Below are 23,754 nucleotides of genomic sequence, written 5' to 3' on the forward strand. Positions count from 1 at the left end.
TGGGGAAGAGGGGCAAAGGGAAAAAAGAGAATCCCAAGCAGGCTCCACACTCAGTGCAGAGCCCACCTCAGGGCTCAGTCCTATGACCCTGGGATCATGACCCGAGCTGAAATCTTAGAGTTGGACACAACCGAGCTACCCAGGCACCCCTAGATGCACCTCTTATTCAAGTATTATTCCCAAAGTTTTATGCTCCAGCTCTAAAATGGTATGTTATTCTTTTCTTGCTCCTGAATTAACATTTCAGGAGCAATAAAAGTTACAACCCTGCAGAATACAGGAAATACTGATTATACCTACCTAACCTTAAGTTTTCATCTTAAAGGTACAAACTTAATAGCTTTTGAATTCATCCTTACAGATTTACTTTTCAGGGATTATTTATCTAAACAACATGATACAATGCTACTATTTAGCATTTGTTTTTGGAAAAATAATTCAGAGTTCTTGAGTATTCTCTTATTTCCTCTGTTCACTTAATACTACCTTAGAGCAAATGATAGGTCCCAACTTTTACATCAAAAACTCCTTCAAAGCTCTCTCCACCCCCATCTCCTTCCTTCAGAGGCAACAATTGTACCCATTAGCAAGGTCAGTGGCTTGGAGAAACCTGGAAAACAGCAGCTACCAGAAACCCACTAGAATAATATCTCCAGCAGGTGATAGATTAGTTGGAACAAATTGGAACCATTGCAGTTCAGCAATCCTGGTTTCTTTCAAGCTGTTTTTAAAATGTCGTCATTTTAATACACAATCTAAGCCCTGCGGAACAGTCCACAGCAGGTTAATTTGAATCATATGATGTGTCACTGCCCTCAGCTGACATGAGCTCTATTCCATGTGTGAAGCCATAATAAATCCATTCCCAACCGGGGAAAATTCCCCGTGAGAAGGTGAACTAATCCAGGCCTCACACTGGCATGCTAGCCCTCCATAATTGAAAGCAGGGCCACCTGTTCCCAGCACAGTTAGCCTATAGAGAAAAAATTAGCATTAGATCAGATACTTCTTATATTGGAAAATCATTCATAGTTCTTGCAAATTCAAATTCCACTGTGAATTGCTTGGTATGACATCATACAGAAACATAGGAATGTGCCCACTTGATCCCAGTTTAAAAGTTTTGTTAGCCATAGGATTCCTTAACTTTGAAATGAGAAATTTTTTTTTTTAATTTAATGAGAGCTGACACGTGAGAAGAAGAACTGGGAAGGGTGCATATTTTTCTAATTAACTCAGGGTCATTTGTAAAAACATTTGAGCTCCCTGGTATTTTTTTCATTGTTCCTTTGCAGACATATTTTTGAGCACTGTCACTGTAATGACATTTAATGAAATGACATTTAAATGACAACAAAGAAAAATCTGATGCCAAGTGGGGAGAATATTACCACATCATTTATGTTTTATTATAAATTAATTAGCATGCTACAGTCTTCATATAGTTTAAGTAACAGTTATTTCAAAGACAGTTATGACTGCAATTGCACATTTATTTTACTATACCAGGTGTCTCTAGATGAAACACGTAACCACTGAAATTTTTTTCTCGTAATAAAATTCTTTAGCGTCTCTCTGTTTAACCTGTTGTTTAATTTACCCATGTAGTCTTTAGGTCTTTTTAATTTCATTCTGGTTTTAGACTGGTTTCAGCTCCGATTTTAATTGATTTTTGTTTTAAAAATTTATTTGACTTTTAATTGGTCGTGATCCTATTTTGAATACTGTTTTCTTCCATTTTATGGATTAACTTGCTGTTTTATAGGTTGCAATGATTTTTTCTTACCTGTAAAAATTTTCTAACCATTCCAGTATAATCCCATTTCCATAAACTTCTTCGATTTGAATGAAAATACATACTTATTAATGTAAAATATTACTTAAAGCTCAGGTATGGTAGCACACCATTCAAATAGGTTTATATAAATAAATGGTAGAGATTTTAAGTTGTTTACCCCAAGATATGTATTTTTGAATTTTTTTTCTTTTCTTGGTGAACTCTGCTTTTATATTCCGTAATTACTGATTTTTTTACTCAGTGTGGATTAATTGAGATATATCTTGAAAGCACAGGTTCAGAGGAATTAAGATACCTGAAAAAGATGACCCAAATAGCCCCTTGACATTTTCTGGAGTGGAAAGTGAAGAATAAGTAACACAGCATTTAAACATAAGAAGATTTTATTGTGAAAGAAAGCACCTTAAAGAACTCATTTTAGGGGCGCCGGGTGGCTCAGTCGGTTGAGCGTCCGACTTCAGCTCAGGTCATGATCTCACAGTCTGTGGGTTCAAGCCCCGCATCGGGCTCTGTGCTGACAGCTCAGAGCCTGGAGCCTGCTTCCGATTCTGTGTCTCCCTCTCTCTCTGCCCCTCCCCTGCTCATGCTCTGTCTCTCTCTCTGTCACAAAAATAAATAAAAACATTTAAAAAAAAATTTAAAAAAAAAGAACTCATTTTAATTAATCCCTCTTAATGTTGCCCTGATAGTTAACCCTTTGCCTCTTTTCTCTTTCCACAAATGGGGCCAAGGCCCATACCTTAATTCAGCTTTATAGCCATACCAGCAAGCTATCTTCTATATTTAAGAAATGTAAACTAGTTAATAAAACTGTTAAGAACCTTGACTTTTACATTTCCTGAGTTTTATGGGTTCCAATTTGCGGTGTCAGCATTACAGTTTCATAGTTTATTTTCCCCATGATTTATCAAAATGAAACCATAAACTTAATGTCAGGATGTCAAATAGGGACTGGACTAAGAATTTTTAAAACACAGGAAAGCCTTTCATTATTTCAACCTAATTTTTTCAACTATAACTTGTATTGGAAGAAATGAGAAAAGAGGATGACTTTTAATTAATTTTTTAATTAACTTTTTTTTATTCCTGTAACAACATGATTTTAATAGCAGAATTTTCACTGCAGACTCAGTAAGCCATATGAAGAGACTTTAGCAGAATTTTCACTGCAGACTCAGTAAGCCATATGAAGAGACTTTAAGTGTCCTTTGAAAGTTAGGCTGACAATAGTGCCTCCAGGGGACGATGCTTGGCTAAGTAATAGGACCAGAAGAGTCACAGAAGCTGGTTGAGGGGGCTGCAAAGTGGTTAAGAGGCGGCTCAGGGTCTCCTGCGGGGAAGTCAGCCGGTATGGCAATTATTTAGATTCTTTATTTCTTCACGTGATCTAATTGTCAGGATTATTTCCTCTGCTGAAGAGAATGAGGGTAATTGGAGGGATGTCTTTCTAGGATCATGCGACAGACTAAGGCTGAAGAGAACATTATTTGGCTTCTCCTAAATGTAACCTTCCAACTTTGTGCTTGCATGCACGCACATCTTCCCTCGCTCTCTAACCTGTGCCTGCCCAGCGACATGGTCTGGGGCCTTTTGTTCGTCCCTCTGTACAGACAGTAACCTCAACTATCTCTTTTACACTAACGACTCCCAAATGCCTAGCTCTGGTTTGACTTACCCAACTCCAGAACTATTCCTCCATCTGCCTGGTGGATATGTTTAGTTATTTAAAATTCAGTATTTCCACATTAAATTAAACCATTTTCTCTCCTCTCCTGATTTATCCCTGCCCTTAGTATAGTTTCCAAAGATCTTTACATGTGCTAGTGATAGCAGCAACATTATTCCAGTCATGTCTTCTCACAATTTTACTGTCATTTTTGATTCTTTTTTTTTTTTTATTCCAAGTCTCTTTGTTTTTCCTTTGAAATGGTCCTCCATTTTGCCTACTACCTGCCTGGTTTAGGTTTATGCCCTGATTACTTCCTTCGTCTGTTTATGGGCAGCCCTCACTCCAGATTCTCCTGTTACTCACTAATCCTGTTGTCCCCTGGGCCCTTGCTAAATTAGCCTCACCTGCCAAACTTCCATGATGTTGACCACACACCCCTCTCAGTTCATCTGGTCAGAGCGCTCCTCAGCCCTCAAGGCTGTCTCTAATCTGGTGTCATCTAGCTTAGCTGTCGCTAAGCAGGTGATCCTAAGATGTTGTAGTTCTTTGGGCCTCAATATTTTCTTCTAACATAAGACAGCGGTTTTAAGATTGCTTCGAGTTCGAAAATGATGGTTGTAATCACTAATGGAACTCTTCCTTTATTTTTACAACAGAGATTTATGAGCGACTGCAGTATGGCACACGTTGCTTTAGGCATTGAAAATACAGTGGTGAGCAAAAGATAGCCCCTCCTCTCAACAAATGCATATAAACCGGTAGAAAAGATAGTTACAAAAAAGTTACAGAAAGTAGTAGATAATGATAAGCTAATATACGTGTCATGAGGTTCTGTGGATTCATAAAAGAGTGGAGATTCAGGGAAGCTTCTCTGAGTGACTGACACTGTAGCTGAGTTGCACAGGATGAAAGGGAGTTAACTAAGGACTGTGGAGGGAAGGGTGGATCTTTGGGAGAATATGTGCAAAAGACGCGATGGTGAGAGGTATCTGTGTCAGATTAAATGAAGGCAGGAAAGAGGAAACCAGTCCTATCAGGTGAGGCTCCAAAGAGAGGCAGAGGCCAGGCCTTTCTGATCATAAAAAAGGATTTTAGGACTTTCATCTTGAGTGTAGTAAGGAGCCATTAAAGAGCTTTCAGTAGGATGTGTACGTGGTGGGGGATGTAGGACGTGGGAGGTGTGTGTGTGTGTTGCATTTTGAAAAGATAACTCTAGTCAGGGTGGAGAATCAGTAAGAGGGGCTAGAGTAGATGGAAGGGAGCAATTAGGAGAATATTGCAGTAGTACTGGTGAGAGGTAATTGTAAGTTGGATCAGAGAATCTTGATAGAAATGGGGCACCTGGGTGGCTCAGTCAGTTAAGCATCTGACTTCAGCTCAGGTCATGCTGTCACAGTTCATGGGTTTGAGCCTCACATCAGGCTCTCTGCTGTCAGCGCAGACCCCTCTTCAGATCGTCTGTCTCCCTTTCTCTCTGCTGCTCCCCCATGTATGCATGTGTGCACACAAACAGGTGCTCGCTCGCTCTCTCAAAAATAAACATTTAACAAAAAGAAATGGAGAGAAGTGAAAGATTTGGCAGATAGTGGGAAGGCAGAATCTACAGACCATAGTAATGGAGTAGAGAGATAGGGGGTGAGGAAGAAGATTTAAACATGGCTTCTGGTTTTCTGAGTGGTCTAACTGGATGGGTCATGCTTTGTCCCCACAAAATTCATATGTTGAAACTGTAATCTCTACTGTGATGGTATTTGGAGATGGAGATTTGGGAGTTAATTAGGTTTAGAAGAGGTCATGAGGGTGGAGCTCCCTCATGATGGGATAGTACACTTAGAAGAGTTATCATAGGGCTTGCTGTCTCTCTTGCCATGTGAGGACACATTAAGAAGGTGGCCATCTACAAGCTAGAAAGAGAGCCTTCACCAAAACCAATCATGGTGGCACCCTGATCTCAATTCCAGTCTCTAGAACCATGAAAAAATAAATTTCTATTGTTTAAGCCACCAAGACATTGCATTTTGTTATGGCAGCCCAAGTTAAGACAGGTGATTTACTGAGATGAAAATACTTGAAGAGAACCACATTGTTTTTGTTTTGTTTTCATTTGTGAGAGTACAGAGAGATCATAAGTTTTGACCTAGATATGTTAAGTTTGTGGCAATTATTCAGACAGATCTGGAGCTCACAAGACCAACACTAGTGATAAACGATTGCATGTTTTGGAGTCTTTGGGATACAGATTCTAATTCAATCCAAAGGGTTGGATGAGAGATTACTCAAGGAAAAAGTAGAGAAAAAGTAGAGAAAAGAGCCTAAGACTTGACCTTGAAGACGTCCAAACAGGATTTACTGGCCAGGAGGAGAAGCCTAGAAAGGAAATTGTGAGCTAAGAGGAAAATTTGAAAATTGTAATTTCGAAGAAGCCAAGTTAGTAGTGCTTTGACATTAAGAAAGATGAGAAATTGGAACTATCTAGTGGATTTATAGATATTGTGACTGCAAGTGTTTTCTCCCTATTGGGTTATTCTGGATGGAAACTAGAATGCATTGAAGTAAGCAGGAGGGAAAAGGTAGTAGAGGTAGAGAGTATAAATAACTCCTTTAGGAAGTTTGTGAAGAAGAAGAATAATTAAGGGTAGTATATGAAGGAGCATTTGGGATCATGGTTTGGGGATTTTATTTTTATGATGAAAGAGACTTGGAACTCTTTCCAAGAGGAATCCAGTGGAGAGAATAATTGGATAAACTAAAAAGAGAAAAGATAAAGGTGGGTACATTAGACAAAGGGAAAAAGAGGGGCACCTGGATGGCTCAGTCGGTTGGGCATCCAACTTTGGCACAGGTCACGATCTCACAGTTTGTGTGTTTGAGCCCCACATCAGGCTCCATGCTGACAGCTCAGAGCCTGGAGTCTGCTTCAGATTATGTGTCTGTCTCTGTCTCTCTCTCTCTCTCTCTCTCTCTCTCTGCCTCTCCCCCATTCACACTCTGTCCCTCTCTCTCTGTCAATAATGAATAAACTTCAAAAAAAAATTTTAAAAGGGAAGAAGAATCCAATATGTATTTGAAAAAAAAGTTTTAAATTAGAGAAGCAACAGATGCTCTATTTTATATAGCAAATTAAGGAAGGAGAGGAAAAGGACACACGCAGGTAATTTTTCAGTTTGGTAGCAAGAAATTGAGGGTAGCAAGAAATTAACTTTATCCATGAAGCTAGAAGCAAGATCACCTATCGAAGTTGAAGAGGGAGGAGAGGAGTTTGATGATTTTGAGGCAGAGTGGGTTGAAATCATCTTCCAGTATGATTTTTTCATATCCCATACTCACTCTCATCTCTGTGCCTTTTCTTAACTTTTATATTATGGAAAATTTCAAATAGATACAAAAGTAGAGTGAATAGCATATAGAACCTCCTGCTTAAATAATTGTCAGCTATTGACCAATCTTGTTTCTTGCATACCCCTATCCACTCCCTCACCTTCTGTATTATTTTGAAGCAAATTCCATGCATCATCTATCATCTGTAATATTTCAGCATAAAGTATCTCTAAAATACAACAACTTTTTAAAAATATAACCACAATACTATTATCAAAGCTAATCATTCTTCAGTGTTATCAAATATGTAGCTAGTATTCATTCAAATTTCCAATTATTCCATACATATCATAATGTGTGTGGATGTGTGGGTATTGGTGTGCATGTATATTTCTTAGGTTTTTTTTTTTAAACCAGGAGCCTTATATGTTCTACGCATCACTATTGGTTGATATGTATTTCTAGTATCTTTAATCATTAGGTTTTCTCCTCTATTATTTTTCATCTCTTGTAATTTATATATTGAAGAAACCAAACTTGTAGAGTTTACAACAGTTTGGATTTTGTCTATTCCCCTGTCCTCTGTACTTCCTACATATAAATTGGTAGTTGGTTTAATCTATTCAGGTTTGCTTATTGTTACTATTATTTTCAGCAAGACTGTTCTGTAAAATGGTTTGTATTGTTCCATCAGAAGGCACATAATATCTGAAGGTCTCTTTCTGTGATGTTAAAAGCCACTGATGCTGAATGCCTGAATTCATTGGAGGTTGCAAACAGTAATCTTTTCATTCTAACACTCTTTTTTCATGTATTAACTAAAGTACCTCTAGTGCGTTGGCTAAGCGTCCAACTTCAGCTCAGGTCATGAAATTATGGTTCATGGGTTCAAGCCCCATGTCAGGTTTTGTGCTGACAGCTCAGAGTCTGGAGCCTGCTTCAGATTCTGTGTCTCCGTCTCTCTCCGCTCCTCCCCCATTCATGCTCTGTCTCTCTCTCAAAACTAAATACAAAATAAAATAAAATAAAATAAAATAAAATAAAATAAAATAAAATAAAATAAAATAAAATAAAATAAAATAAAATAAGATAAATCTTCTGTAAAAAGAAGCATTCCTTCATCTACTACTTGGTTACTCAGTAGTATTGTTCATCTAAAGAAATGTAAAATTTTTCATTTTCTTTACCCATTTTCAAAAAGGAGCTGATTTTCTCAGTGAGAGTTTTTCACAATGTATACATATATCAAATCATCACAATGTACACTTGAAATATATTACAATTTCATTTGTCGTTGCTACTTTAATAAAGCTGAGGGGAAAATGAATTATTTTTCTAGCATATTCCAATGGTGGCCAATTAGTTATTGCTTGGTATTCTTAAGTCATTATTTTTAATAATACTCACATTATCTTATCTTTGGAAGTGGGAGCCTCTAGAAATTGGCTTCTTCATGTTTTTAATCTTCCCTCACTGTGGAATCCTTGTTCCCTTATCTCAAAACAAGATTTGGCTGTTCCCAAAAGGCAGCTCTGCCGTCTCCAACCAAGGATGAGTACGTGCCATCACTGAGAAAAGCAAAATAAAAATAAAAAAAGAACACGGATGCCAAAAGAGCAAAGAGCTGCCAGAATTATTAGAGCAGTAGAATGTGTTTAGCCCTTTTTGATGCCTGTTTAGAGGGAAAGAAGTTCATTTAGATAAGTTGAGTTCAATGCATTCATTTTAGAAAACCAGTACAATTCCCCTATAATCAAAGCATTTTTGGGGAGATACAATATAGTCCAAAACTCAGTGTGTGATCATAAGAATGTGTGCATGAGTAATAATAGTAGTAGTGATGATGCTCACGTGCCGGTTGTACTCACCATGAGCTGCTGCTGGCTGACCCAGTCAAGAACACGTGTCAGTCCATGTGTCTGGGCAGCACGTGTGACTGCTTGTTTGTACCCAGTTCCACTTGATATACTGTTGTTAATTGAAGCACTCACATCTGCCACCATTGAGGTCTTTACACTTCACACCTTCAGTAAAAACACATTGATCTCATTGTCATGGGCAACTTTCCAGGTTTGCTAGCTCTCACACCTGTGAATACTCAGTCTCCACTGTCCGTTATCATCAGGAATACATTTACGTGGACACTGTCACAAAAATCTCAATTTGAACTGCTGAATAAGAGAAAAAAATGTACTATGACCTAATAATAAAAAAATATTTTTATTAGATATGCTATAATGCATAAAATGAAGCTTGATTATAGATTTGTTCTGTGTTTTGCATTTACCTCTCTAAAATGGCACGGGGGCACCATCATCCCTGTGCCTATATGTAGCTACCACCCTATATGCACTGACTGTTTTTTTAGCAAGGCTTGCTTGTCTAAAAAAAAAAAAATACATATATTTATATCTTTTACAAATAAAATTCCAAAGGAAGAAACACTTAACAAAGAGGTTTTCTTTCATAAATGTTATGATTTGGGTATAACAAGACATATTGAATCCATTGGGTTTTTGGTAATAGATTTCAAAATACATCATAAATGTAAGTAATATGATGACTAATGGGTCAAGTAAAGTTGGAACATTTTAAATGAGAAAATAGCTGGAACAGTTTTCAGGAAACTTTTCCAGTTGATGTTTGGTCCCCCACAAGGTGTGTATTAACATAAACTTAGGGGAATCACCTCTGGGGCTTGAATTTGCTCTCTGATTTCATTACTACAATATGATTCTTTTCCTTTCACTATTAAGTCATCTCCTAGGGTGATAGGAACATAAAATAAGTGTAATTTATTTGTATTTGTCTAATCTCCTTTTAACTCAATAGTCATCTCATCATTCTGTTTCCTGGTAGCTGTTCAGAAAGTTTTGAAAGGTAATTAGAATCTAATAATTGACAGGCATGGGTTTACTTGGTAACTTAAAGATATGGAATGTGTTCTGGGGATGGTGAGAAATTATATCTGGCAGAGAAATAGATGACTCAACTGGGAGATTCTCTGTTACTGCATATTCTTAAAACCTAAACTTTGAAAATAATCTATTTATTAAAATTCAGTGAGGATTATGAAAAAATTCTCAACCTTTTTAAAACAATCTGGTAATAATTCGAATAAAATCCACCTTAACAATCTATGCCTGGTTCTTTATCCAGGTATATTTCCAGTTCTCATAAAACATTATTCTATATAGTTTCCGCTATGTCTCTGTTGAATAAAACTTTTCTAGTCCATTTTTATTAATGTTTTCATCTTAATGGTGAAGTTAATGCGTTTCATCAATTTTTAAGTATAAATACCAGAAAATATATTGCTCAGTTTTTATTTTTATTTTTTTATGTTTAAACATGCCAGACTTTTTTGTTGCATAATTTTTCACATTTATAAAAATAATCTTCCTGTCATTATGAGACTGAAAATATTTACATTAAAGGCGCTAATTTTCTTCCCCCAAAAAGTGACTGCTAGTTCAAAGATGTGAAAGTTTTAGAAGCACTGCGTAATAAATGTAACAATACAAATTTGTTAAATTTGTCACATTTTTATATTTTTTTCATTTTTCTTTTTAATGTAATTTATTGTCAAATTGGCTAACGTACAGTGTGTAAAGTGTGCTCTTGGTTTTAGGGATAGATTCCCATGATTCATCGCTTACATACAACACCCAGTGCTCATCCCAACAAGTGCTCTCCTCAGTGCCTATCACCCATTTCCCCCTCTCCCTCACCCAACCCCCCCATCAACCCTCAGCGTGTTCTCTGTATTTAAGAGTCTCATGGTTTGCCTCCCTCCCTCTCTGTTTGTAACTATTTTTCCCCTTCCCTTCCCCCATGGTCTTCTGTTCAGTTTCTCAAGATCCACATGAGTGAAAACATGATATCTGTCTTTCTCTGACTGACTTATTTCACTCAGCATAATACCTTCGAGTTCCATCCATGTTGCTGCAAAGGGCATGATTTCATTCTTCCTCATTGCCAAGTAGTATTCCATTGTATGTATGAACCACATCTTTATCCATTCATCAGTTGATGGACATTTAGGCTCTTGCCATAATTTGGCTATTGTTGAAAGCGCTGCTATAAACATTGGGGTACAAGTGCCCTATGAATCAGCACTCCTGTATCCTTTGGATAAATTCCTAGTAGTGCTATTGCTGGGTCATAGGGTATTTCTATTTTTAATTTTTTGAGGAACCTCCACTCTGTTTTCCAGAGCGGCTGCATCAGTTTGCATTCCCACCAACAGTGCAAAAGGGTTCCCATTTCTTCGCATCCTTGCCAGCATCTGTTATTTACTGCGTTGTTAATTTTAGCCATTCTGACCAGTGTGAAGTGGTATCTCAGTGTGGTTTTGATTTGTATTTCCCTGATGATGAGCAATGTTGAGCATCTTTTCATGTGTCTGTTGGCCATCTGGATGTCTTCTCTGGAAAAGTGTCTATTCATGTCCTCTGCCCATTTCTTCACTGGATTATTTGTTTTTCGGGTGTTGAGTTTGGTAAGTTCTTTATGGATTTTGGATATTAACCCTTTATCTGATATGTCATTCGCAAATATCTTTTCCCATTCTGTCAGTTGCCTTTTAGTTTTGTTGGTTGTTTCCTTTGCGGTGCAGAAGCTTTTTATCTTGATGAGATCCCAATAGTTCATTTTTCTTTTAATTCCCTTGCCTTTGGAGATGTGCGAGCAAGAAATTGCTGCGGCCAAGGTCAAAGAGGTTGCCTGCTTTCTCCTCTGGGGGTTTGATAGTTTCCTATCTCACATTTAGGTCTTTAATCGATTTTATTTTTGTGTATGGTATAAGAAGTAGTCTAGTTTCATTCTTCTGCATGCTGTTATCCAGTTCTCCCAGCACCATTTGCTAAAGAGATGGTCTTTTTTCCATTGGATACTCTCTCCTGCTTTGTCAAAGATCAGTTGGCCATACATTTGTAGGTCCATTTCTGGCTTCCCTATTCTATTCCATTGGTGTATGTGTCTGTTTTTTTGTGCCAATACCATACTGTCTTGATGATTACAGCTTTGTAGTAGAGGCTAAAGTGATGCCTCCAGCTTTGGTTTTCTTTTTCAATATTACTTTGGCTATTCGGGGTCTTTTGTGATTCCATACAAATTTTAGGATTGTTTGTTCTAGCTTTGAGAAGAATGCCAGTGCAATTTTGATTGGGATTGCATTGAAAGTGTAGATTGCTTTGGGTAGTATTGACATTTTAATAGTATTTGTTCTTCCAATCCATGAGCATGGAATGTTTTTCCATTTCTTTGTGTCTTCTTCAATTTCCTTCATAAGTTTTCTATAGTTTTCAGCATATAGATCTTTTATATCTTCGGTTAGGTTTGTTCCTAAATATTTTATGGTTCTTGGTGCAACTGTAAATGGGACCAATTTCTTAATTTCTCTTTCTGTTGCTTCATTATTGGTGTATAGAAAGGCAACCAACTTGTGAACACTGATTTTGTACTCTGCAACTTTGCTGAATTCATGTATCAGTTCTAGCAGCATTTTGGTGGAATCTTTCAGGTTTTCTATGTAGAGTATCATGTCGTCGGCGAAAAGTGCAGTTTGACTTCTTTGCCAATTTTGATGCCTTTTATTTCATTTTGTTGTCTGATTGCTGATGCTAGGACTTCCAACAGTATGTTAAACCACAGTGGTTAGAGTGGACATCCATGTCGTGTTCCTGATCTCAGTTTGTCACATTTTTAGATGTGACAGTAGCTTCATGATTTTACTTGAAGGATTCATACATGTTGATGGACTTTACACAACAGTAAAGGGCACTGTATCATGGTGCGTGCTTCTTGTCTCTTGGTGGAGCTGGTACTTTTGAAAGCAATACCTGGTATTACAGGATAGCCTCATTTCAGCCCTGCTTTTGGGGCTCTTGGCTTTCTAGGATTGTCCAGCTTGCCCTAATGGGACTGCCCAGCCCCCTGTTTACACATAGATCTAGGGGAACAGGGACGAGGGACTGTGCATCCCAGTGGGGGACACCATGCACAGAGGTTGCACTGCATGCAAGCAAACATAAAAGAAAAATTTTAAGGTAAATTACTTAAATGTTTTAAATATCAATTTGTTTCTTATAAAAAGTTAACAATAGCTGTCTTGTGCTATGTATATATAGCTCTACTAGAGTTTTAAACTTTATGAAAGCTTTCATCAGCTACTGTTCAGTAATTGAGAGATTGTACTCGTAAGTTTAAGATCACCCAAATGAAGTTTTGATGCATACATCTCAGTTTTGACATGACCTCACAAGAAGGATAAATCAAGTGACCAGAGTATCCAAATAAGAAGCCCTCCTTGACCAATCTCCTGGTCTGAGAAAGGGTGTTCCAGAAACCAACACCACAGAAAATTAACATTAAAAATTCACATTTCAAATTCATGAAATAAATATAAGAAATTTAAGTAATTAAACTTTCAAAATATGTTTAAAATAATTCTGTAGCATTTATGCTTCTAAAGTTATTCACGTTTAAAATCGCACTGACACTCTTGGGACAAACTGTATGAGAGAGGGAGATCCAAGATACTGCTTCAGAACGTCTTTTTCCTAGGATTCGTTGAGTCCTGATTAATTGTTATGTGTAACTAGTAACCTAATAGAGATTCATGACTTTTAAAGATAAGACAAGACAAGAAACTGTAAATCATTATGTATTTTCCATCTTCATTTCAAGCTATTAGACTTGTATTGAATAAATATTATGGGCTGTCCTCCATGTTGCTTTTGGAAATGGATCTTTCTGATTTCAGGCTATTCAAAGAAGAAGTTATATTTGGTAAAATAAGGTCAATTATGTGCGTCAAATAGATTCATACTTGAAATTCACCAATTTGATTAGATTTTAGTACACATTTCTTTATCTGAATTACCAGCATTTGAAGTTTACTGACAAAAATAAACCTTTTAAAATATGTTTTATAATATAAGCCGAGTCCTATGAAAGAATATATTCACTCTTGTGAGTGAAACTGCTTTAGGTAGCACCAAAGTGACCTGTGCTTTTGAGTTTTGCTGGCTTAACTGACTCTAGTCTAGCTGTTAAAACGCCTAATTTTCATGTGCCACATTTGGTATCAGTAAGATCAGGAACTGTCCTGCATCTTCCCTAACATTTAGAAGTCGTATTCCATCTTTTTCACTTTCTGTAGAAGGGCCACCTGTAATCTTAACCATTAAAGGTATGAGAGCGTTCTACTTACTACCTGGTTGGAGGGGTCATGGAGAGGTTTAGGAAAGCAAACCTAAAAGCTAACCTAGTACACGTTTGGTTAACGCTTAGGCCTAAAGTAGGTTTCTGCTACATATAAGAGCCATGGACATACTCAAGCCGTTTGGCATTTTGAGAAATACACGTGAGACTAAAAAATAATGCAATGGAGTGGAAAAAAAATATTCTATCATGCACATGACAAAGGCATTGAAATAACATTGTGTTTTATTTTTTAAATTAATATGCAATAAAACTGTCCTTTTTGGTGTACAGTTCTGTGAATTTGAATACATACACAGATTTGCGTAACTGCTACCACAGTCAGGGTATAGAACAGTTCCATCATCCAAAACAACACCTTTCATGGCATTTCTTCATAATCACACCCTCCCCCAAACCCTAATCTGTGATAACTACTGCCCTCCATCACTTTAAGGGGTTTTGTTTGTTTGTTTTGCCTTTTTGAGAATGTCCTACAAATGGAATCCTGTAGCATGTAGCCTTTTCAGACTGGCTTCTTTCACTTTCACTTGAGGCTCAACCAAGATGTTGCATGTAACAATAGCATATTCCTTTTTATTGCTGAGTAGCATTCCATTATGTGGGGGTCCTATAGTTTAATAATTCATCCATTGAATCACACCTAAGTTGTTTCCAATTTTGGTGATTATGAATAGAACTACTTTAAACATTTGTGTGTAAGTTGTGTGAACATAAGTTTTCATTCCTTTATGATAAATACCTACGTGTGAGATTGCTAGGTCATATAAATTTTATATGAAACTGCTAAAATGTTTTCCGGAGTGGATGTGTCCTTTGGCACTCCCACTAGCAATGCAGGAGAATTCCACTAGCTCCAGCTTCTCTACAGCACTCTATATTGTCAGTATTTTTTTTATTTTAGTCATTCTAAAATTAATTTATACTTTTCTTTTTTTTTAATTTTTTTTAACGTTTTTTATTTATTTTTGAGACAGAGAGAGACAGAGCATGAACAGGGGAGGGGCAGAGAGAGAGGGAGACACAGAATTGGAAGCAGGCTCCAGGCTCTAAGCCATCAGCCCAGAGCCCGACACGGGGCTCGAACTCACGGACCGCGAGATCGTGACCTGAGCTGAAGTCGGCCGCTTAACCGACTGAGCTACCCAGGCGCCCCAATTTATACTTTTCTAATGACTAATGATGTTGGACATCTTTGTATGTGCTTATCTGCCATTCATGCAACGTCTTTGGTGAAGTGTCTATTCAGACCTTGTGCCAATTGTAAAATTAGGCTGTTTGTTCCTTATTATTGAATTTTGAAAGTTCTTTATTATATTCTGGATATAAATCTATTGTCAGATAAGCAACTTTCTCCCAGTACATAGCTTGTTCTTTTTAGTCTCTTAATAAAAACTTTTTACAGAGCAAAAGTTTTTAGCAGTGAAGTCCAATTTATAATTTTTTTAACGAATATAATTTTTTTGGTACTATATATAAGAACCTTGCCTAACTCCAGGACTGGGAAGATTTTTCTCCTATGTTTTCATCTAAAAACTTGATTTAATTTTATATTTTGTATTTAGATCCATGACATGCGATCCATTTTGAGTTAATTTTGTGTATGGTATAAAATTGGGTTCAGGCCCTTCCCCCCTCCCCCCCCCCCCCCCCGCATGTGGATGTCCAGCACCGTTTTTTAATAAAACTATTCTACTTCGTTGAATTGCCTTTGCACCTTTTCCAAAAATCGTTTGACATTTTTTTGGACTCTATTTTTGTTTTCTTCCACTGATATATGTGTATATCCCTTCTCCAAGACTATACTGTCTTGATCACAGTGGCTTCATGCTAAGTCTTAAAATGTTGTAAGTCCTCCAATATTACTCTTCTTTTTCAAAAGTGTTTTTGGTATTCTAGTTACTTTGCTCTCCTGTATAAATTTTATAATCAGCTTTTCTGTATCTGAATAAGTACTAATGAGACTTTGATTGGAATTGTTTCAAATCTATAAATCAGTTGGGAGAAGATTGACATCTTTACTATGTTGAGTCTTCCAGGCCATGAATATATATACAGTATGTGTCTCTATTTACTTAAATCTTTCTTGGTATTTCATTAGCATTTTGTAGTGTTCAGCATATAGATACTGTATGTATTTTATTAGATTCATACTTAAGTACTTATTTTATTTAGAACTATAATAAATGTAATTTTTTAAAAAAAATTTATTCCAACCTCACATAGCTAGTTTGTAGAAACTGAATTGGTTTTTATGTGGTAATCTTGTATTCTAAAATCTTGCCAAATTCACTTATAAATTCTAGGAATTTTTTCTATATATTCCATGGAGTTTTCTACGTGAACAATCATGTCATCTGTGGAGACATTTTTTCCCTTCCAATCTTTATTTTTATTTCTCTTTCTTATTGCTCTTGGGTAGGATGTTTAATATTATGTTGAGTATAAGTAGTATAAATGGATATCCTTGCCTTGTTTCTGATCTTAGGGTAAAAGCATTTGACCCTTCATGACTAAATATGATGTTAGGTGTAGGTTTTCACCTATGAACTTTATCAGATTAAGGAAGTTCCCCTCTACTGATAGTTTCTTAAGAGTTCTTATAAATGGATATTGAATTTTTCAAAACATTTTCCATATCATCTTTTTGCTTGTTTGGTTTTAACTGTTAACATCACTACTTTGTTGTGGGGTTTTTTAATGGTTATTTATTTTTTGAGAGAGAGAGAGGGAGACAGAGGATCCAAGCAGCCTCTGTGCTGTCAGTGCAGCCTGATGTGGGGTTCAGACTCATGAACTGCGAGACCATGGCCTGAACCAAAGTTGGCTGCTCAACCGACTGAGCCATCCAGTTGCCCAACATCATTACTTTGATTTTCTAATATTGAGCCAACCATGTACTCTTAGCATAAACCCTCTTGGTCATGGTATGTTATTAGTTTTATGTATTGCTGGATGTGATTCCTAATTTTTTTTTTTTTTGAGAATTTTTATGTCTCTGTTCTTAAGGTTAGTTTTACTGTCTTTGTCTGGTTTCGGTATCAATAATGATGGTTTCATAAAAATGAATTGAGTAGTGTTCTCTCCTCTTCTGTTTTCTGTGGCACAAGAAAATGAAGAAAACGAAGATGAAAAGAAGGATTTTCATAGACCCTCTTGCGAGCACTAAGAATTCTCTTCTCACTTCCTAAAGCCAGAAACAGAGGATTTCTCCTAGTATTCCCTCTTTCCACACCTCACGCTCACTTTGGACTACCTTGAGTCCAGGCTGGGGGATACAGGAAGGAAAATTACAAACTCATTTCTATTTTGATGGTATTTTCCAATCTAGTCATCTTTTCCAGTCTTCCTGTTAGCATTTACTTCACAGCATCCTCAAATTGCTACTCTATGTAAGTTTTATAACTGCATTCTCTCCAGCTTCTGGATCTGCTTAGAGTGAGAGGGACAGGATTCTATCTTTCCTGGAATCCTTAAATAATTTTTAAAGAAAGGGAACTGGCAACTAATGAAGAACAAGGTATATTAGATATTTTTGCTTTGAGAGAAAAGATAAAAAAGAAGCCGAGGCAAACATTCCTAGGCCTTGAAACTTAATTTATACTCCCATTAGAAACTGGAAATGTTGTGTAACTAAATATACATGTGGAATTTGTGTTACTTTTCTGTTAATGGATAATAAATTAACTACAAATGTGGTGGCATGCAGCAACGTAAATTTATTATCTCATAATCCTGTAGGTCAGAAGTCCATGTGTGTTCTGCTGGATTCTCTGCTTAGAATGTCACAGGGCTAAAATCAAGATGTCAGTTGGACTGGGCTTTAATCTGGGAGCTCCAGAGAAGAAACTCATTGTAGTTGTTCACATAATCCGGTTCCTTGTGGTTGTAGGATTGAGGTACCTAATTACTTGTTAGCTGTGGGCCAGGGTTTCCCTCAGTTCTAGGGCCGCTCATTCCTTTTCACCTGACCCCCATCATCCTCAAAGCAGCAATGACATATAATAGAGCCCTTCTCATGCTTCAAATCTCTCTGACTTCCCTTTCTGCCTCCTTCATATATAGGGTTTATATATTAAAGGGTTTATATATCTAGGCCTGCCAGATAATTTCTGTGTTTTAAATTCAACTGAGCTAGTCTTTTTATCACATGTATAAAATCCCTTCACAGCACAACCGTACCTAAAGTAGCATTTGATTTAATAACCCGGGGAGAGACATCTTGGGCAGGGGAGTCATCTTTAGAATTCTGCCTACCACAGAACCAGATTAGAATGTTTGGCAGTGGTCCAGCATGATTAGACCAAACGTACTTTGTGCTGAGTGGAAGGCCCAGTGCTACATATTAATGATGAAAAGTAGGCACTCGAGGAACTTCTTCATTGGTGGAAGATATAATCTCATAAAAAGATACTTGTGCAAGGCCAGTTTTGTGGATCAACTTTTTGCAGAAAATGCTGAGCGCTATCCTGAAGATTAGGCATTAGGCAGAGAAAGAGTACAGTAGACAAAGGACCAATCTGAGCAAAGGCCTAGTGATATAACATAGCAGGAGCTGGAGGAAGTGGGCTTTATAAACTCTGTGATATTTCTGGAACCTTAATGTGCAAGGGGGAGAATGGCTGCAGATAAAGAAAGGCAGGGATTTTTTTTTTTTTTTCCATTCTAAGGAGCGTGGTCTTTTGTACCATAGGTAAAGAAGAACCCTTAAAGTTTTAAACAGGAGTGAGCCAATCAGGATCACATTTGAAACAAATCATTTGGAAATTACTCTGGAGACTGGATTAACAGGAATTGTCTAGACAGATCATTTAGGCGGCTTTATAATAGCTGAACAATATCAAAACCATGGAGGGAAAAAAAAATGGGGAGTGGCTGGAATGCTGGAGAGAAGGAGATTGGTTTCAAGCAATATTTTGGAAGTTGAACTTAATCATTGAGTAGATTTGGACCAGGAAAAGAGGACATGAAATGAGTCAAAAAGTCCGATTTCTGATTTGAGCCACTTGGTAGATTATAGAGCCATTAAATGCAACAAGGAATATAGCACACCCACGAGGAGTTAATGGATTGTTTTGGATAAAAGGATGAGACTATGGGAGTTCAGTAGAAAGGAAAGATTCATTCATTTTTTCCTTCATTATATCATTAAATACACATTTAGTACTCACTGTGGACTGGACAGTAGTTTAGACACTCAGAATATTAAGATGTAGGACAGCCCTTACTCTCCAGGAGCTCACAGTTCACTGGACTGTGACAGATACGTAAGAAGGTAACTATAAAAATAATATAAAGAGGTGCCTGATGAGTCACGATGCACAGGGTATTCTGGAAGCATTGCATGAGCAGCATCTTACTTGGCCACAGGGGTCAAGAAGGATTTCCTGGAGGAAGTGACTCAAGGACTAAGTCCCAAAAGATAAGGTAATAACCACAGATGTAAACAGTCACTGGGACCACAGTAGGATCCATATCAAGGTAGTAGTCAGCAACTCATACATAGCATTCCACCAGTGACTTGACAGTCTACAGACAGGGAAAATAGATCCCTTAGGCTTTGCAGTTGGTTTAGGTGGATATTGGGCAACTTCCTGAATGGATCACTAAATTGTGTCTAGAGCTGCAGAAAGAACACTTCAGACCCTTCGCTTAGGTATGCATATTACGAATCCAGACAAAAGCAGATAGCTTCTGGCCCCAACATTTGAGTCTTCTTTCTGCTATAGCTTTGTTTTGGTTTCCTGTTGGTGCTTTCATCTATTAAGATTGTCCTCTTTTTTTCATTGTGGCAAAAGGTAGTATTATTTTCTGTGAGGCCATGGAATTTGGAAGCCCATGTAAAGGGTAGGCAGAGCAAATAAATGTATGGGTCATTCGAACCATCCAGTTTTCCTAAAGTATTTACCCACCAGCTTCTTTCAGTACCCCCAAACCTACAAATCTAAAATAATGCCTTTCAACAAGTGGTGCTGGTATAACCGGAAACTCCCAAGTAGAAGGAAGAAGTTGAACCCCTACCTCACACAGTACTCAAAAGTTAATGCAAGGACAATCACAGGCCTAAATGTAAGAGGTAAAGCTAAAAAACTTGTAAAATAAAATGTAAGTGTCAGTCTTCATGACATTGGGTTAGCAATGGTTTCTTGAAAGCATAATCAAAATAATAAATTGAAATTCACAAAAATTAAAGTCTTCTGTGCTACAGATGATAGCATAAAAAAAACTGAAAAAATCCACAGAATGGGAGAAAATATTTGCAAATCCTCTATTTGATAGGGACTTGTATCCAGAATATACAAAGAACTCGTATAATTCAATAATAAAAAGACAACTCAATTTTGAAATGACAAAACATGTGAATAAACATTTCCCCAAGAATATATATACAAATGGCCAATAAACATATGAAAAAGTGCTCAATATCATTCAGTGTTAGGGAAATACAAATCAGAATCACAATGGGCTACCACTATATACCCACTAAGATGACTGTAACCAAATAGAACCCAGAAATCCCACTCCTAGGTAGATACCTAAGAGAATTGAAAATATGATCACATAAAAATTTGAATGTTCACAGCAGCATTATTTATAATAGCCAAAAAGTAGAAACAACTCAAATGTCCATTAACTGATAGTGGATGAACAAAATGGGGTCTATCCATATGATGGAGTATTATTCAGTTACAAAAAGGAATAAAGTACTAATGATACATATTTCAACATTAACGAACCTTAAAATCTTTTGCTATGCTAACTGACAGAAACCAGGCCCACAAGGCAAGACATTATATAATTCCGTTTATGTGAAATGTCCAGAATAGGCAAATCTGTGGCGACAGAAGTTAGATTAGTGGTTGCCTGAAGCTGGAGGTGGGGGATGGGTGAGAGGGACTGCTAAGTGGGCTGGGATTATTTTGTGTGTGGTGATGATAATGTTCTGGAAGTAGACAGGCAATAATTGCACACTCCTGTGAGTTTACTAAGAAACCATTGAATTGTACACTCTAGGTAAACTGTATGGTGTGTGAGTTAACATGTCAATAGGAGGTGAAAAAATGATTCATTTAAGTTAGGGTGTTATTTCTGTTTAAAAAAAATAGCGGAGCAGGGGACATTTTAGTATTGCAAAGGGCGAGTTAGATATCTGATCCTTTCCAGTGGACAACTAGTTAGAAGCAGGACTCTCAGAGTTTTGCTGGGCCTGATTAAAAGAAACACATGGGAAGGCACACTTAAAAAGGATGGCACCCTGAGGGAACCTGGGTGGCCAGGAGAAAACTGTAAGCTGAGGAAGGTGAGAAGAGGTCCTCCTTATGAAGAAAAGTATAGAAATTAACTTGATCTGCTTAACGATCTTGCCAGTAGCTTCATCTGGGTTTGTATCTTATATTACATCCCCAGTCTCCAGTGAAAAGAACACTTGTTAGGTTAAGTCAAGCTCATAGGCAAGACACAGCGTGCCAGGCACTATGTATAATGATGTATGATGTGTTCTGCCTTCACGGTGCTTATAGTCTTATGTCTCGACTGATAATGAAAACAGAAGTAAGAAGAAAGCAAAACCAGAAAATTAAAGCTAGTTAGTTTTAGTATGAGGTAACTAAGCAGCAAATAAGGACAACATCTGGTGTATGGTACATATAAAATGGACTGTAGGTTTTAGGAGATCTCAGTCTACACTTGCTTCATTCGATGGGGTGTTTAAATTTTTTAGAATGCAGAATGTAGGGAAAGATGTAAAGGGACTCTTCTGGTTTGCAGCAGGTCACAAAGGGGAAACAAACTTTTTCTTCATATACTCAATCAGAGAAGGAAAGTCTACTTCAGTTAGTTGTGTTTTTTTTTTTTTTTTTTAATGTTTATTTTATGAGAGAGACAGAGAGAGACGGGGGAGGAGGGGAGGGGAGAGAGGGAGACAGAGAATCCAAAACAGGCTCCGGGCTTTGAGCTGTCAGTACAGAGCCTGATGCGGGGCTCCAACTCACAAACCATGAGATCATGAAATGAGCTGAAGTTGGACACTTAACCTACTGAGCTTCTCAGGCGCCCCTGGACAGAAATTTTTTAATACTGATATTTGTGTCAAGCATTGTGCCAGTTACTAGGAGGTGTCCTTTTACCTTGGAAGAAAGAACACCAGTTCCAGTAACAAACTGAAATAGCTGCTTAATTTTGCCTCAGAGTGAGAGGGCAGAAGTAGATGTCCATGGGTGGCCTTCAGTCTATCAGGAACAGTCACATGGACTGAAACAGGAAGGTAGGCATGTAAGTAGTCCCGGGAAAGTGTTCCTTTGAGTAACTACATGGAAAGAATAGTTAAGTGATGAGTAAAAAAATGATAACATCTGGCATCCTAATGAGTCTGCTGTGCAAGTGCAGGGAAACTTAAATAGGAGCTTGCCAGGGAAGGAAGGGCTTATATTCAATGACAGAACTTCAACAATTTTCTTATCTTTTTTAATTCTGTAGCAGATATCAACTTGGATATATCAAAGCCTTTGAAAGCCAATCTGAGTTTTACCAAGCTGGATCAGATAAACCATTTTTTAAAGAAGATAAGAAGTGTACACAGCAAAGAGACCTCAGCCCCATTGGAAACCATGTTGAATAAGGATGAGTTTCCAGCCTCCAAGTGTTACCGTGGAAAGTTGTCTAAACCTAAAGTTCATGGTGTTGGAGCACAAAAGATTCCATTTCAAGAAAACCTGTGGAGAACTATTTCTTGCTTTCAAAAAATTACTGTCCATACTACTCAGATTGTGATCTCCATGGAAACTGTTCCCCATCCTAATAAACCATGCCTGTTAGCATCTTTATCAACCCTCAGTGGAAGCCTTAATGTCAAAGCAGCACAAAAAGTACCTGGTAAGTCACAGAAAGGGGGAGAGGGGAATGATAATATGATTTGTTAACATCTGAAAGTGCATAATTTTGAAGATTCATAGAGGTTAAAAGTTTGAAGGACCACTACAAATAGAGACATTTCTGGTCTGTGACCTTATTTTAACAGATAATTTTATAACAAATCCTTCGAACCTAAATATTTTAACACCCTGAATTAAAGTTGTATCCGTCTCTTCAGGCATATTCCTACAAAGGCCTACAAAACCAAAGCCATCCATTTCTAAATTTCTTTTTACCTTGAATAGTGGTAATGGAACGGTGGAGTATCAGGTTTTGTTAACCCTTAGAGCAGTGGTTCCCAAAGTGTCGTCTCAGAACCAACAGCATCAGCATCACCTGGGAACCTGTTAGAAATGCCGGTGTTCAGACCCTACCCCCGACCTACTGAATCAAAAACCCTGGGCATGGAGCCCAGAAACCTATTCCAAAAGCTCTACAGGTGATTCTGATGGACTGTGTTAGGTCACTGGTCACACTTTATTTAAAAAGAGAAGAATTGTTCTGGTGGCAGGTGTGCTGCACAAAGCGTAGTAATAGACGCCAAGGCTCAACTTTGCAAGGACAATACCATTGATGGTGCCAGCAATACCTGGCAGAGAAAAGGCTGTGCTTCAGTGCCTCACCTAGCAAAGAGTGGCACGCACTCTGCAAACTGGATGTCGTTGATGGGTGGAGAGTTGAGGAATTAACGGGCAGTGACATCTACGTTTTCTTCTTTTGCTACCATGACTGAAGTGCTATGTGCTCTTTCACACTGAATCAAAAAGTGTAGGCAGAAGGAGTGGGAGGAGGGGAAGAGGAAAGACAAGGTACAGGTAGGAAGTAACACTTT

General features: G+C 37.6%; 1 protein-coding gene across 1 annotated transcript in view; it reads left to right on the forward strand.

Moving 5' to 3' along the window:
• VPS13B (vacuolar protein sorting 13 homolog B) overlaps window positions 1–23,754 on the forward strand; it is a 795,867-nt gene that overhangs the window by 609,588 nt on the left and 162,525 nt on the right. Inside the window, 1 exon segment of the mRNA XM_042923372.1 lies at window positions 22,488–22,883. Coding sequence (XP_042779306.1) covers window positions 22,488–22,883 — 396 coding nt within the window.

This window comes from Panthera leo, chromosome F2 (assembly GCF_018350215.1).
Source record: "Panthera leo isolate Ple1 chromosome F2, P.leo_Ple1_pat1.1, whole genome shotgun sequence".
NCBI lineage: Eukaryota > Metazoa > Chordata > Mammalia > Carnivora > Felidae > Panthera > Panthera leo.